The sequence below is a fragment of the Numenius arquata genome, chromosome 18, assembly GCF_964106895.1.
Source record: "Numenius arquata chromosome 18, bNumArq3.hap1.1, whole genome shotgun sequence".
Classification (NCBI taxonomy): Eukaryota; Metazoa; Chordata; class Aves; order Charadriiformes; family Scolopacidae; genus Numenius; species Numenius arquata.
In genome coordinates, this window is record NC_133593.1 from 4,244,306 (window position 1) to 4,259,152 (window position 14,847).

At 51.8% G+C, this 14,847-nt stretch overlaps 1 protein-coding gene across 2 annotated transcripts in view; it reads left to right on the forward strand.

The window, feature by feature from the left end:
* The first annotated feature begins 9,223 nt into the window (after positions 1-9,223).
* ATP2A3 (ATPase sarcoplasmic/endoplasmic reticulum Ca2+ transporting 3) overlaps positions 9,224-14,847 on the forward strand; it is a 51,448-nt gene continuing 45,824 nt past the window's right edge. For both annotated transcript variants that reach the window (XM_074160451.1, XM_074160452.1), the window contains exon 1: positions 9,224-9,341. In XM_074160451.1, the coding sequence (XP_074016552.1) occupies positions 9,224-9,341 (118 nt within the window). The remainder of the gene's footprint in view (positions 9,342-14,847) is intronic.

The window sequence follows — 14,847 nt, forward strand, 5'->3', positions numbered from 1 at the left end:
TTAATTAAATAAATAAATAAAGTAAAAGCAGGCAGAATTGGCCCATGGTTTGAGGAGGACAAGATGTGATGTTTCCCCTTGGTGAAGCTACAGTGCCTTTGCAAGGTTTGGAGTGTGCAGGGAGGCTGTGGGATGGTGAGCACCAGCCTGGGCCACTGGCAGCAGAAGTGACGCCTACGATGGTGGCCCCGGTTGGGGACTCAGGCTGGACCCCCACAAACATGGTCAAGACATGGCTTGCATTGCAGAAAGCTGGTGAGTCCCCCTGAGCTCTCCCGGGCCATCGCAGCCTGAGGACCACCAGAGCCATTGCTCATGACGTTACTGTACATCTCAGGAATGTTTGCTCCTGAACCCCTGGTCCTTGGAGCCATACAAAGGTGGGGAATTTCAAAGGGTTCAGTTTTTTGGGTTGTTTTCTTTCTTTTAACCTCCTTAGCCCCTGGTTTCTGGGCACAGACATAGCCTGAACCCACTTGGTCCAAGCCCTGCAAGAAAATAAGAACAACGAGCAGCTTGATTTGCAGGGATGCTCAGACGTGACGTATGAGCCAGGAAACCATCACCAATTCCTCAAACTGGAAAAAAACAGGCAAAAAAAATGGAGGGGGAAAAAGAAAAGCTTTACATCTCCTGCAAAGGCCACCGCCTTCAGCGTGAGCAGCGCTTTCGGGCTCGGCATCCAAACCGAAACGAACTGAGCAATCGCACACGTTCTTCCTTTGCGGAGCCAAAAGCTGTTCCTGTCATGCTATATATTTGCTCTCTGATTAATGTAGGATATATTATTTTTATTTTTTTTTTCAGGGAAGAGAATCGAAGAAACCGACAGCAGCGTGTTAAGTATTTGGCAAACAATTCCTTTTATGTTGCGCGTAGGTAGAGCTCGATATATTTGCGAGCTATATATAGCTAAATACATATATATCTCACGCCACATAATGTTTCCACTTTTTTGCAGACTACCTGCAAAACACAGACACTATCAGAAGCTGCAAATACAATCATTACACCATCAACTGACAGCCAGTTCTCTAAAGCTTTTTGATGCAAAACATTTTTGTGTTTTCCGAGGAAAGACAACGGGAATCTTGGTCCTTTCTTGCCCATCCTGCAGGCAAGGGATGAGATCCCCGTGTTTTGGGGTATCAAGGCACCCGAAAGAACACGGTGTCCTGCAGCTATAGGTGTGCGTCGGTAATTCACGGCAAATTTTCAGGAGGTGTTTGAGACATTGTCTTAGTTCAGGCATCAAATTGGGGTGGTGGTGGCTGGGCTTCTTTCAAGTAAAGTAAAAATTCTGGGAAAGGGAGCTACAACAAATGAAACATTTAATTTTAATTATTTTTTTTTTAATTCCTACCCATCCTAAACAGAGCTGAGTCTGTGTTGCTTTTAAGGGAAAAATTCCCATTTTTGTTATTTAAGAAGTGGTGGAATAAGATCCTGGGACTTTTGGGGAAAAAAATGCTGCTGCTTTTTATTTTCCCCTGTTTCTTCCAGCTTGACCCCCCAGTCAAACTGGTCCCTTCTGCCCTGGTTGCATTTTTTTTTTTTTCTAAAAAAGCATCAGTAGAGGTACTGTGGTATTTTCCTGATTCACAGAAAAATTCACAGCCTGAACCATCCATCCCAACACTGGACAGAAATGTGCTGGGTTACCTTTTTTCTTTTTTTTTTTTTCTCGTGGGCTTCCCTGCCTCAAAGTGGAGGGTTTGTGGAGGTTTATCTGGTTTTCCTTTGTTCAGCGCTCGCGAAAGAGAAAGAGGAAGGAAACCCGCCATCGCTCGGCCTGATGCTCGGTTAAAAATAGCAGGGCTGGCTGGGCTGGGGTTCCCGTCCTCGCTAAAGGTCACTTCCCCAAGCGCCGCCGCTGAAAATATGCCACCAAATGTCCCATTTTGGCACATTTCTGATGGTTTAGAGGCAGCGAAGAGCCCAGAGGAAGGAGGGATGCTCACCGCCTGGCAAAGCTCAGCTCGGGGCTATGCATGGGTTTTATTTTCCATCCCAGTGAACCTTGTCCAGGGTTCCCTCCTCGGGGTCAGGATGTGACGGCTGCAGTGGGACCTTCACAGCTGAAGAGCTGAAGCTGGCACATCCCGGGTCCCTTCCTCCACTGCGAGGAGAGCATCCCACTGGCCAGGGCATGGGGCCTGTCCCCACGCAGTGCTTTTTAATTATTTTTAAAAATATTTTTTAAATTTATCTTTTTTCTTTAAATGTTAAATTTTAAAAATTTAATTTTATTTTTATTTTTCCCTGTACAGCTTGGCTGCTGCCTGAGATCAGGGCAGTCCCAGGGCTCGGCAGCGTGGCCTCGGTGGCTTGCAAGGGGGAGATGGTGCAGGGCAAGGGACCAGCTCCCAGTCCTACCTTCAGCATCGCTCAGCGCCGGCAGCCAATCTCCTAGGAAACTGTTGGAAGGACTCGGTGCAGTCACGAAACCCCCGGATTCCCCCATTTCCCACCCTCTAGACCTGGGAACCAGCCTTAAAAAGAAATTGTATGATAGGAAAACAGATCTGGTGAATTATTCCCTTCGCTTCCAAAAGGGCTGCTTGGTGCTGGGATGGGCACCCTCCTCCCAGCTCCATGGCACACACCCAAGGGAGAGCATCCCTTCGGGATATGCCACAGCCAGTTTTACACCACAGATGGCATCCCTCTGGCTGGAGGAGCCACCTCCTGTGGGCACTTTTGGCTTCAAAGCCACCATGATGTGTTTGTACACTCTTGAGGGAGATCTGCAGTCAGAGGGGGCTGGTTCCTGGCGCTGTGATATTGTGTGATTCCTGCTTCTTAGGAGAGAGAAGGAGCTGGAGATGTGAAAGGGAGGGAGACAAAACTCATCTGATGCTGGTTGGGCTCCGAGAGTGCCGGCCAGCCCTTACCCTCCCCTTGGTAATGGGAGATGGAGGCATCTCCATGGAGAGCCAGAATCGTTTGTTCTGCCTAGTTAAAACCAGACATTTTTCCATTTTAGGCTTCTCCTTTTGCTGGAGGGAAATGTGGAGTGAAATTTTGCCCATAGCGAGAGGACTGAATTAACCACCTCAACCACCAGCCCAGCCCCAGCTATGTGCAGGGCTCTCGGCGCTGCCTTGGAGCCTCCTCTTGCGTTATTTGCTTTCACCATTTCCTAAACTCCAGCAAAACCCCCAGGAATGACACGCCACAAAGGCAGGTAGTTTTCTTCCAGGAGGTATTTTGCATCAGGGAAAAATCCATCTGAGCATTGGAGTGTCACAGTATTCCACTTTCAATGGATATTAATGTATTTTCCTACCTTTGAAAGGGATCGGAATACAGTTTTTAAAAAAAAAATAAAAATTGCCCAATATAGGTCTGGATTCATAAACAGAGGCTCCTAAGTGTGCTGCTGCTGGCTGCGGGGAAAACGCCAAGGAGTTCGGAAATGCCACAGGATCCTCACTCAAATCCTGCCCAGCAGAGCTTGGGCAATTGCTCCAGAAATGCCTTTATCAGGGCATTGCACTTGGGAAATCCCTGTTTCCAGGTTATTTACAGACATAGCCATGAAAGCAGAGGCAACCTCAATGCATGTGCTTTATAGATACTGCTGTAAATATTGCCTGATGCTGGGAATCCTATTCCTTGTAGCCATTTGCGGTGGGAGCAGAGCTGGAAAATAGGGTGATTGCACTGTGTACCACCTCCCCACAGAAACGCCTTGTCCATATGGACTTTTCCTCCTTATTTTCCCCAGACACTGAATTTCACTGAATTTTTTTTAGAGTTGGAGGGGACCATATAGATCATCTAGTCCAACTCCCCTGCTGAAGCAGGATTGCTTAGAGAATGCTACTCAGGACTGCCCCTGCCTACTCAGGACTGCTACACAGGACACGACCCCCTGCCTTCCCTGAAATCCTGTGCCAGCCAAGTGATTCCAGGATCTCTGGCTCCCTGCATCCGTGGCCCCAGGTGGGCTGCAGCATCGTCCCCTGCACTCCGGCGGGATGCTCGGCAGGGCTGGCGCTTCCCTGCCACCCTCAACGGATGCCTTTATGCTTCAAGAAGCTAAATCCTGATGGATCAGGACACAGAATAGACGGATTATATTCCCAGCAAGGGTTGAACTACCTGAGCTCTAGCCCTGAGCGTAGCAGCGGTGAGGATTGATGTTTCGATGCTCTTTGGATCCAGCCCTCAGGGAGCAGAATTGGCCTGGAGCTGCTGGGAGTCCTGGCCGGGGGATTAAAAATAAACCCCTAAGCCTGGCTGCGAAAGGTCAGCTGGCATGTAACATTTAGAAGAGCCTCAAACTGTTATTTCAAGGAGTATTTTTATTTTTTTTCTCCATAGGAAAAGCAAATATCAAAGCTACCGTGGAAAAAAAAAGCCGCTCCCAACACTCTCCTGCGGGTGGGGATTCGCTGCAGCGAACTGGGGGGATGCGGTGGGAGAAAGCCTGGGAGCGGGACGGCAAATGGCAGCAGCACTGCCACCTTTAATGAATTAATGCCGCTGTGTGTGAGACAGCCCCAGAGCCAGGGGAGGGTGCTGGGGCAGGACACGGGGCAGCTGCACACAACCCCTGGTTGATTTAGGAAGGTGAGAGCTGCTGACAGAAGAGATCTGCACCTTCTTGTGTGGCATTAGCCTCTCTGTTTGGGGCGGTTAACCCTGAATTTGCTCTTTTTAGGCTGACAGCTCCTCTCCTGGGAGCAACCCAAAGGGCATATGAGTGTGTGGCTGCAGGTGTGTGCTGGGGTGAGGGGTAAATGAGATTCCCAAAATGGTGTTAAATGCACGCACCGAGGGCTGGCTCCCACATCTATCACCCACTCTTAACTCCCATCTGAATTAAGATGAACTTGACCTGAGCGAGGAGCGCAGGTGTGGACCCTAAAGCCTGTTGCCGCAGAAACGAAGAGGATGAAATACAGTCCACTGAAAGCTGACTGATGTTTTCTCCCATCCTTCAAGCTGTAATTGCTGCTGACAATTCTTCAAAGTCCTTAAACCCGTGGTTAGCCCGTGCCCAGGCTCGGTCAGCGTGCGTTATCCATCGCACGTCGCCAGCCGGAGCCCGGTTACCAGCACACGGGCTGCTCCCTCAGCCTTTCCAGCAGACATAATTTTTTCCCCATCTCCGAGGAACAAAGTGGAGACAAAAGATCAATCTTCCATGGACTGTAAACCGCTCGGGGCGAGGAGCATGGCGTGGATCCAGCGCCACTGGCAGCCTGTCCGCTGGCTCCCACGGGCTCTGGAGCGGCTCCGACCGTTCCCGTTCCCCTCGCCCCCAGCCCAGGAGCACGGCAGTGCAAAGCCATGGCTTTCGGGAGAATTAGTCCCAATTTCCTCGTATAGAAACAAGATCAAAATCAAAACCGGCTGTCGACTTCCATGCCTCGAATCAGCTCGGTCAGTGCTGGCCGGGCCCGGCTCTCCTTCCCGCACCGTAGCCGTGCCCAAAAAACCTCCTCAGAAGCTTGGGAAGTGTTAAACCCACTCCTTTCTTCTTTTTATGACCCTCTTAAGCTTGTCTACCTCCAAAAATTATTACCGGGGGGGAAAGCCAAGATAAATAAGGAAGTTTGCCTTTCGTTTCAGGGCTGACGCACTGCAGAAGGGAATCCCCCAAACCGGGGGGGCTGCCAGGGATGGAGCCCCGCTCCCCCCAGACTGGGAGGAGCCCAGTTCCAGTGGCCACGGGGCCTTCGCTTACAATATTGAGGGTGTTTTCACTCCAGACCCTTTTCCCTCACTGGTGATTGCTGGACTGACTAATTTATGGCTCCAAGACGCTAATAATTTTCATGGATTGTTTAATTATAGGTGGGGTGGACGGTGCTGCCTGTTAGCAGGGCTGCCAGATGTTCCCTTTGGAACTGTTCTGTTCTCAGTCGCTCCCAGCTTTGCCAAACTTTAAATTTTGGAGCTGGGACACAGCCTTGGCGCTATCTTCCAGTACAAGGACTGGCACCGTCCGATGAAACTGGGAGGAGCAGGAATTGGGAGGAGCAGAACCCACAGGAGTGGGTCTTCATGGGGTGCCCTGCCTGAGGGCATGGAGTGGACACGGAGGCGGCATGTCCCCAAGGGTGGTCGAGACGAGGGCTTGGAGGAGAGATCATTGAGGGTTACTGGATAAAATGCTCAAATGCTGGGAGGGTGCTAGTGGAGAATGCTGTAGGCATCTCCCGTGCCTTGCCCGGTGGCAGGGGCTCATGCGTGGGGTGGGTTACTGCTGGGGAGCCACTGCCGGGCTGGAGGGACCCATGGTCTGAGCTGCTGTTTGCAGAATGTGACAAAGGGCTCAGGAGATGCTGGGGAAAGAAATGAGAGTCTCCTGGTTTGACATAAATGGTCTCGCAGCTTGATCTTGGTGTGTCTCGTCTCTGTTCTTCATCTGCACAACGAGCATTAAATCAGACCCTCGCTTTCTCGGGTGCAGGTGAAGGCAGTGTGTGGTGTAGGGCCTTGCCTAAATCATGCCCAGGAGGACACACAGAACCCTCCTTCCAAAACCCTTCCTCTAGGGTCAGCACATCTGCCCTGGAGCAGAGTAACAGGGATTGGGCAGCTGCCTGTGGAGTGGGTTCCACCTCACCAGGCTGGGTGATGCTGGAGTCTGGCCTGACCCCTGCTAAAGCAACTGCTTTGAGGGCAGTTCCTGAGTTTTGGGGATTATTTATTGCATTGGGTCCTCTGAGAACCTCGCCAAGACCATGTCATGTTTTAATAACACCAGATAGCATTGGTTCTCCCCAGGCACCTGGTGAAACTGCTCAGTCCCCTGAACCAGAGACCACCGTCTGAGGGCAACACTATTGCCCAGCGGGCTCAGCAGCCAAAACACCACTTTTTCCCCCAAAATGGTTATGAGAAGTAGATGAATACAGTGCCAGAGCTTGAAGCAAGGCCAGACGGCAAGGCTGGGAGCTCGGCTTCCTGCAGCACTGCTGGGGGGGGGCCAGCCGGGCTGCAGCTTGTCAAGAGCACCCCTCCACCTCCCACGCTGTCAGCTGCGGTGAACCGAAAAAAATGAGTTTAACAAACTCAAAAAAATTAACCTATGTTTCCTTCAGGACCTCTGCTCCAGCGGGAGCTGCAAAACATTTTCTATAAATGAATCTACATAGAAATAAATAAGGCAGAGCTCCTCCCCAAGATGTCTGCTGCCACTTCCTTGCGCTCGCCGCCATCCCCGGGCTCTGTTTTGGGTACATTTCTGCAGAAGTTGGGTTCGTCACCCCCAGCTGTCTCGCCTCTCGGCCCATTGCTGTTCCCCACACCTGGAGAGTGGCACCGGTTGCCATCAGCTTCTTCCAGTGGCAGGTGCAGTGGGAAAACTGGAAGTACCTGAAAAGTCAGAAGTTGGTGCTCACGTGGGGACAGTCACCGGGAGCGGGTTCTAGCCGGGTCACAGAAAAACTGCTCAAGGGAAGAGCCCCGTTAGGCACACCATGTGGGTCCTGTAGATGTGGGTGGTGGTGGTTACCCTTAGCTGGGTTGTACCGTGGATTTGGGGGGCAACCTTCCTTTTCCAGATCAGGGTGACTCCTCACCTTGCTGCTGCTGGTCTCTGCTGCACAGGGGATCTGCTAGAAACTGTTGGTTTTTTGCTAGAAACAGTCATTTATGTAGCCCCTTGCCAGCAAGTGTTGCAAAAGCGTGGTGTAAAGCTCTTATGTTTTGTGACTGGGGCTCTGGCCCCTCCTGAGCTGAGCAGGAACCTGGTTAAATAGGGTGGCAAGAGGGCTCGAAACCAGCCCTGCTGTGGTGAGTTGTGAAAACACGAGAGCTCCAGAACGAGCCCATTTGCTTGAATGTGGATGCTCTGACTTCTGCCGGGGGGGACGAGGAGTGTGAAGCATGATGCCCTGGGATGTCCGGGCCGTGCACGATGAGCCCGATGCTCAGGTTTTACCATGTGCGAGGTGCCTTGGTTCCTTCCTGCCTCTCCCTGCGGTGACATTTTACATTTCATGTTTCAAAAGACGAAGGCGGCGCAGCACAGCTGCCTCTCTCCGCATACGGTGCATTGATGGGGACAGTGTCGGTGGCAGCTCTCACGGGTGTCAGGCAGTGATTCGTAACTCCAGGGCTCCCGCTGCCATCAGACACTGCCCGTGATCTCGCAGAGGGACGTGGACATGGACCTGGTCTGCTCCCAGCCGGGCGGGGGACATGGGGCTGGGGAACTCCCAACTTCCAGCTGGTCTTCCAGCAACGGAGGGGACCTTTCCAGAGCCCACGCTTTGAGCCCTCAGCACAGGACAGATATGGACCTGTTGGAGCAGGTCCAGAGGAGGCCACAAAAATGATCAGAGGGATGGAACACCTCTGTTACGAGGACAGGCTGAAAGAGTTGGGGTTCTTCAGCCCGGAGAAGAGAAGGTTCCAGGGAAACCTTATTGCAGTCTTCCGGTACTTAAAGGGGCTACAGGAAAGATGGGGACGGTCCCTATGTGAGGGAGTGTGGCGATAGGATGAGAGGTAATGGTTTTAAACTGAAAGAGGGGAGATTTAGATGAGATATAAGGAAGAAATCTTTCACAATGAGGGTGGTGAAACACTGGAGCAGGTTGCTGGGAGAAATGATAGATGCCCCATCCCTGGAAACGTTCCAGATCAGGTTGGATGGGGTAACAACCTGATCTAGTTGAAGATGTCCCTGCTCACTGCCGGGGGGAGTGGACTGGATGGCCTCTAAAGGTCCCTTCCAACCCAAAATATTCTACGATTTGCCCGGGCAGGGGCAGAGCAACCCCTTCCCGTATCTCCCAGCACCTGAAGGAGCACCCACCAACCCGGTTTTCTCTCCGGCGGGAGGATTTCCCTGGCCGCCAGCATCACTCCCGAGAAGTTTGGAAATAATTAAAAAAATAATATAAAGGTGGCGGGGGGGGGGGGGAGGGGGGGGAGGAAGGAAGAAGCACGGTTTGGGGAGGGGGGGGCAGCCTGGGCTGTGCAGGGCCGGGTGCCGGAGCCCGGGGCTCCCCGGGACTGCCCCGCTGGGGGCGGGAGAGGGGGGGGAAACGCTGGGGGCGGCGGCCCCGGGGGAGGCGGGGGAAGCGGCGGGCGGGGCGGTACCGGCGGGAGGAGGCGGTCCCGGCGGCGGGGGCCCCTTCCCGGAGAGGTGCCGAGGCAGCGCCGTGCGAGCGGCGCCCCGTGTGCCCTCCGTGAGCGCCTCCCCCCCCCCCCCCCCCTCCCCGAGCATCCCCCCGGACCGGGCCGCCGCCGGGGCATGGAGGCGGCGCACAGCCTCCCGGTGCTCGACGTCCTCCGCCGCTTCGGTGTAACGGAGAGCTGTGGGCTCAGCCCCGAGCAGGTCCGCCGCAACCGGGAGAAGTACGGCCCCAATGGTTAGTACGGCGGGACGGGACGGTGGGATGCTGCCGGTAGGGACGGGAGGGGCCGGGGAACACGGCGGTGGTTGGGGGGGGGGGTGTCGGGGGAGGGGCAGCCCTGACGGGGCACCGGCATCCCACCGGGGATGAGGCTGGGGACCCTCCGTTGGGGCCCTCCAGACCGGAACCGGGGAGGGCCGGGGTGCTGCCCTGGGGTCCCCCGGAGCATCCCCCCCCCCGCCCAGCCCCGGGGGTTGCGGAGGAGCCGTGGGGATTTGCCGCGGGACACCTGTTGATTAGGGGAGTACCTGCCGGCTTCAATTAAGACCTAATTACTGCGGGTATGGGCGGCCGAGCAGCACTGGCAATTAGCGGGGGGTATTTAATTCCCTAGGCGGAGTGTCTGAAGGTGGGGAGGGAGACAGATATGTCGCTAGGAAAGAAGGGGAGGAAGTTTACAGAGTGCTTGTGGGTGAAAGAGGGAAGCCCCAAAATCGGGGTGAGGGGAGTCATGGTGGGGGGACCCCGAGGAGACCCTGCTCACCGCAGCCCTGGCTGGGCCATGGGTGCTGCCACGGGAGAGGAAGGGGTGGCAGGGGGAGACAGGGTGGTGGGACGTACGCTGGCTTCATGGCGTGCTGTGCTGACCTGGAGAACCCTTTTTTTGAGCAGCTTCTTGGGTTTGATAAGGGGAAATTTTAAACTTGTGTTTCCTAAGTGCCCAGGGTGTACGGGAGGGACTTGCTGGGGTGCCTGAGCCTCCCCGGGTAAATACAGCTTTTGCTTGCTCAGGCTGGGACGGGAGGTAGGTCGTTAATTCGGCATACGGAAACAGGAGGGGTTTCAGGTGAGTTTGCTCCAGTGCTTTGAAGCAGCAAGTCTTTTCTTGAAGTTGTGCAAGGAGCAAAGTGTGTAAACTCTCTCTCGGGTTGGAGCTTGTGTCTGCTTTTCACTTGATCCTTGTGGATGAGGCTAAGGGAAGCCCAAGTAGCTGCTGGCGGGATTGCTGTCTGCACCGTTATTAATTAGGAGGGCTGCGTTAGGTGGGATCAGAGAGCTGTGCCTCCTCCAGACAAGCTCTGTGAACAGTGTTCCCGTGTGCTGGGCTGTGCTTGGGGTCCCCCTTCCTGCCAGCACCCCCTTTCCCAGGCGGGTTCTGCTCTGTCAACATGGTCAGGGCTGGGTTGGGAGCTCTTGCCCTGGAGGCAAAGCAATGGAGCATCTCACCTGCCCTCGTCTGACCTGATTTTGGAGGAGGGCAGCGGGCGACCTGCCTGGTTAGCTGGGAGGGGGGCGATCCCTTTGCTTTTGGGGGGCTGAATGCAAAACGCATCCTTAACAAAGAGGTGCACTTGTCTGATTTCAAGGTATAATTGCTTCTGATCTTTCCGTGCTGTCCCTTGGCCCCACGGGAATGTGGGGATGATGGGCCATACGGGCGGCCTGTGCCGCGCAGCAGCGTGTCCCCTACAGGCATCACCGTCGCGGGGCTCATGGTGGCTTCATCCTCCTGTTTGCCCAAGTGAATCATCGCCGCTGAGTCAGGCACGTTGGCTGCTCGGTGGCACCAGGCTCTCTGCCTTGAAAAAGGTAGCTCAAACGTATGACGTAGGCGCAAAGCAAAGGGCTAGTGGTGGCAATTAGCTTGCCTTCTTATTTATTATTTCTTTTCTTCTTCCTTCCCCCTCTTGCCAGCAATGGCCCTGTGCTCACCTCTCTCCACAGTTTTGCTTCCCATACGGTCCCGTGTTGGGTTTTTCACAGGCTGCTGCTTCGCAAGAGCTTCTGACTTTAAGGACGTTCCGTGGCTTTCGCCTTCAAAGCAGAGCTGGGCACCTCCCGTACAGCGCAGCTCGCAGTGATGTGCGAGACATTGAGAGCAGTAACGTGGGCAGTGCGACCATCAGTGAAAGTGTGGCTGAAGACTTTTAAGAATGTTGACTTTTCGTGATTTTTTATTTTTTTTTGTGTGTGTGTGCAGTGTTTATATTTTTCTTGTGGCGTGGATGAGAGACAGACAGGTTAGCACAGCTTAAAATCATGCAGAATGGGATCCTGTGTGGTTGGTTTGGTTTAAAACCTCGATGTTAAGCAAATAGCCTTTTTTCCCAGCATGGTGAGAAGTTTCAGGTTGGGTGGTGGCAGCAGGAGCTGGTCTCCCTGACTCTGCTGGGGTGCCCTTGGGTGTCCTGTTGGGGAGGGATGCTATAGGCAAGGGATGCTTGCAGGGAGCATGGGTCTTGAAGATGGCCTATATCAAATTGTATTTTAATTTAGGCTTAAATTAAGCTCCGGCAGCAGAAGTGTGGGGCAGTTTGGCAACTCGCTTGAGCTTGCGCAGAAGGGGGAAGAAAATTCAAATCTTGCGTGGCTTGAAGCACAGAGCAGACCTTCAGCTCCAGCGAGTTTCATTTTCGCACCCTCCTGTCTCACATTCATTCATTTCCTTCTAAATCTGAAATCAAACTGATAGTGTGGTCGTGAATCTTTCTTAAAAACTGCCTCCCGACATAATTTAGAGAGCTGCTGTCTGCTTTTTTAATTTTTTTTTTTTATTATTGTGTTGATGCATTTAAAAAATACGAGCTGCAATGAGCTCCAACGATAAGTGAGAAGCAGTGGCTGTTGGCACGTTTCATATTTTAAAAAAAATAATAGTGGTTTTTTGGAGGGGTTATTCTTTTAGAGCCGAAAATTGCTTTTTCAGTTCCAGTGCTCGCATTTACATTTGCAGGAGGAAGCAGAGAGCAATACTGATTATTTCATATCTCCAGTTCGTGGCTTGGCAGCCAAGCAGTGAGATATAGATTACCGGACTCGGAGGAAGATATTTCTCCGTTAGGAAGAGCTCGTGTTCTAGTTTCAGATCTGTCATCGGCGCTGTCAGCATGGCCCTTTCGTTTGCCAAGGGAACTGGAGAAGCCGCAGAACGTTTAGGTCTCTCCATGGCGGTTCTCAAAAGGCTCCTGAATCTCCAAAGTCAGTTTTAACTAATAAACACTTTGCGATGCCCCACGTGTGCCGGGAGGGCCCTCCCCAACGCCCCCTCCCATCCGCCAGCACCCAGCTCCACGGGTTGCTTTTATACCACAACACTTAAAAAAATAAATAAAAATACGAGAGCAAGAAGATGCACGTATTTTATAATAGACTGAGCAGAGGATACAGGGGTGCAAACATTTTTCTTTCTAAATCTGAAATGAGGGGCATAGTTTACCCTGAAATGATTTCAGTTTTCCCAGGGAATGACAGATGTAAAGAGGAGTTGCCCCGCGGACAGTCAAATGATTTTTCTGATTTAAATATAGCTCCGATTTCTCTCTTCTAAACAGATTTCCATGTGTAAATGAGCATACATTTCAGGCAGGATATTGCCAGCATTAATGCATATGCATAATTTTATTTGCTTCGTCGGTAGCCTAAATGGACTGTGAATGTCAGTGGAGTCAAGCGCTCGGCTGTTGGCAGCATAGGGGCGTTTATCTCTTCTTGCCTCTCATCCCTCCTGCCCGGGAAGCAGGATCCCTGCTGCCGTCTGGGGTTGGGAACCGGCGGGCAGGACCAGACCCTGCCCCTCAGCCCTCCTTGGGGTCTCCCCCATCCCCTCCTTTACCCTCGCTGCTCCTGGGGCTGACCCCAGCCTGGTACCCCATGCTCTTCAAACCTCCCGCGCCTCACTGCAAGGTGTGATGGTAACAGCATTTACGTGGTGGCTGGTTTCAGGTCTTATTCCAGCCAGCTTCAGCCCTGGGTGAACTCAAAGCCATGAGTAAATTATTTTTTCTTTTATAACACATTTCTATACATCTCCATAAGCTTTCATAGAATCATAGAATGGTTTGGGTTGGAAGGGACCTTAAAGATCGTGTCGTTCCACCCCCCTGCCCTGGGCAGGGACACCTCCCACCAGACCAGGTTGCTTAAAGCCCTGTCCAACATGGCCTTGAACCCCTCCAGGATGTATTTCAGGTTCTCGGAGCCCTTGTGTGTACTTTTCCATGTGGGTGCCTGAGCCTACCTGGGTGGGAGGAGGAGACGAGCCCAAATCCAGCCCGTGATGTGTTGCTGCTCTCCCAAAACCCACCGAGGCTCGTTCGTGAAGAGCTTTCCGTTCTTTGGCATGAGCGCACGTCTCAGCCTCTGTTTTGCTAGAAGCAGCAGCAAAAAACACTGATTATATTATTCATTTCCATCCTTTTCCCAGCCTATACCCTGGGCTGCATGTGTATGTATGTCCATTGGTGCATTCTTTTATGTATACATCCATCGGCACACGTGTGTACATGCACGCGTCCCTGCGCGTACTGTAATTGCGGTACATTATTTAATGTCAGATTAGCTGCTGGCGGCTTCTAACTAGCCAAGGTTACGCTCCAACTCTCTCTTGACAATAAAAAATAAATAAATAAATTAAAAAATATTCTGTTTCATGCTGAAGTATTTGAGATGCCGGTAAGGAGAGGAAAAGCAGCATTTTCTGACTCATCTAACTCTGCTCTCTGTTCCTCTGCGCATCGCCCACCTTTTCCACCCCCGAAACACACGCTTAACAGTCTGATTCATAAACATGCTACGGGGATGGTGTGGTTGTTTTTTTTTTTTTTTCTCCTCCTCCAAATCCTTTCCCTTAGGAGAAATGCTGAGGCATTAAAACCTTGTGAGCGCCTTCACATTTTGGAAAGACTACACAAAGTTATTCCTAATTGGACAAGAGGAAACTCAGGATTTTCATCCCAACGCTGTTCTCCGAGGTTACCCGCTTTCATACCTACCTTTAAAAGAAATTGTGAATAAAGAGCAATGTTCAGAAAAAATGATGACTGTTTTTTAAAATGCTTTGGAAGCCAGGGAGGGAGAATTTCCAAGGCGAGGAGAGGCCGGGGCGGCACTGGGGAGAAAGGGATTTTGTGTGCAGGTCTTGTGTGTCCCCCTGGGAATGACCTCCCCTATTGCATAAGTGTTATTTCATTAATATTTTTATTTCATTGCTGGTTTTAAAGCTGGGGGTGGTGGAGCTGGTACTACTACACACTGATTTAGGAGGATGCCCTACAGATGCCAGCTTGGGATGCACCGTTTCCAGAGAGGGACTGGAGCAGGTCCTCCAAAAACACCATTAGCAGCAAAATAATGCCAAGGCATTATATTATAGAGGGTAATCCTTTTCCCTTGTATTTCAGGTGTCTTTTTTGACCTCCCTGCTCCAGCCAAATGTTTTTGGCCAACCTGGTTCAGTCCTTGCCATCACCATGTAGCTGCACATCTGCTCTTTGCCTTTTCAATGGTGTTGGTCTTTCTGCCTGTTTTAAGCCTTTTCTAATGGCCAGATCTGATTTGAAGTTACTGAGTCGTGTTTCTATGGTCATCTCCCTCCAGGGTAAATCTCTGAAAAATACTATTGATATTTATATTGCAGGTATGGTTGTGTGTTTTTTTTCTTTTCAAAGCTTCCCCTCAAAACCACCTGATGCCTGGTGTTGCTTTTGCTTTCTTCCTACCAAGGAGAATTTTAATTTTTGAG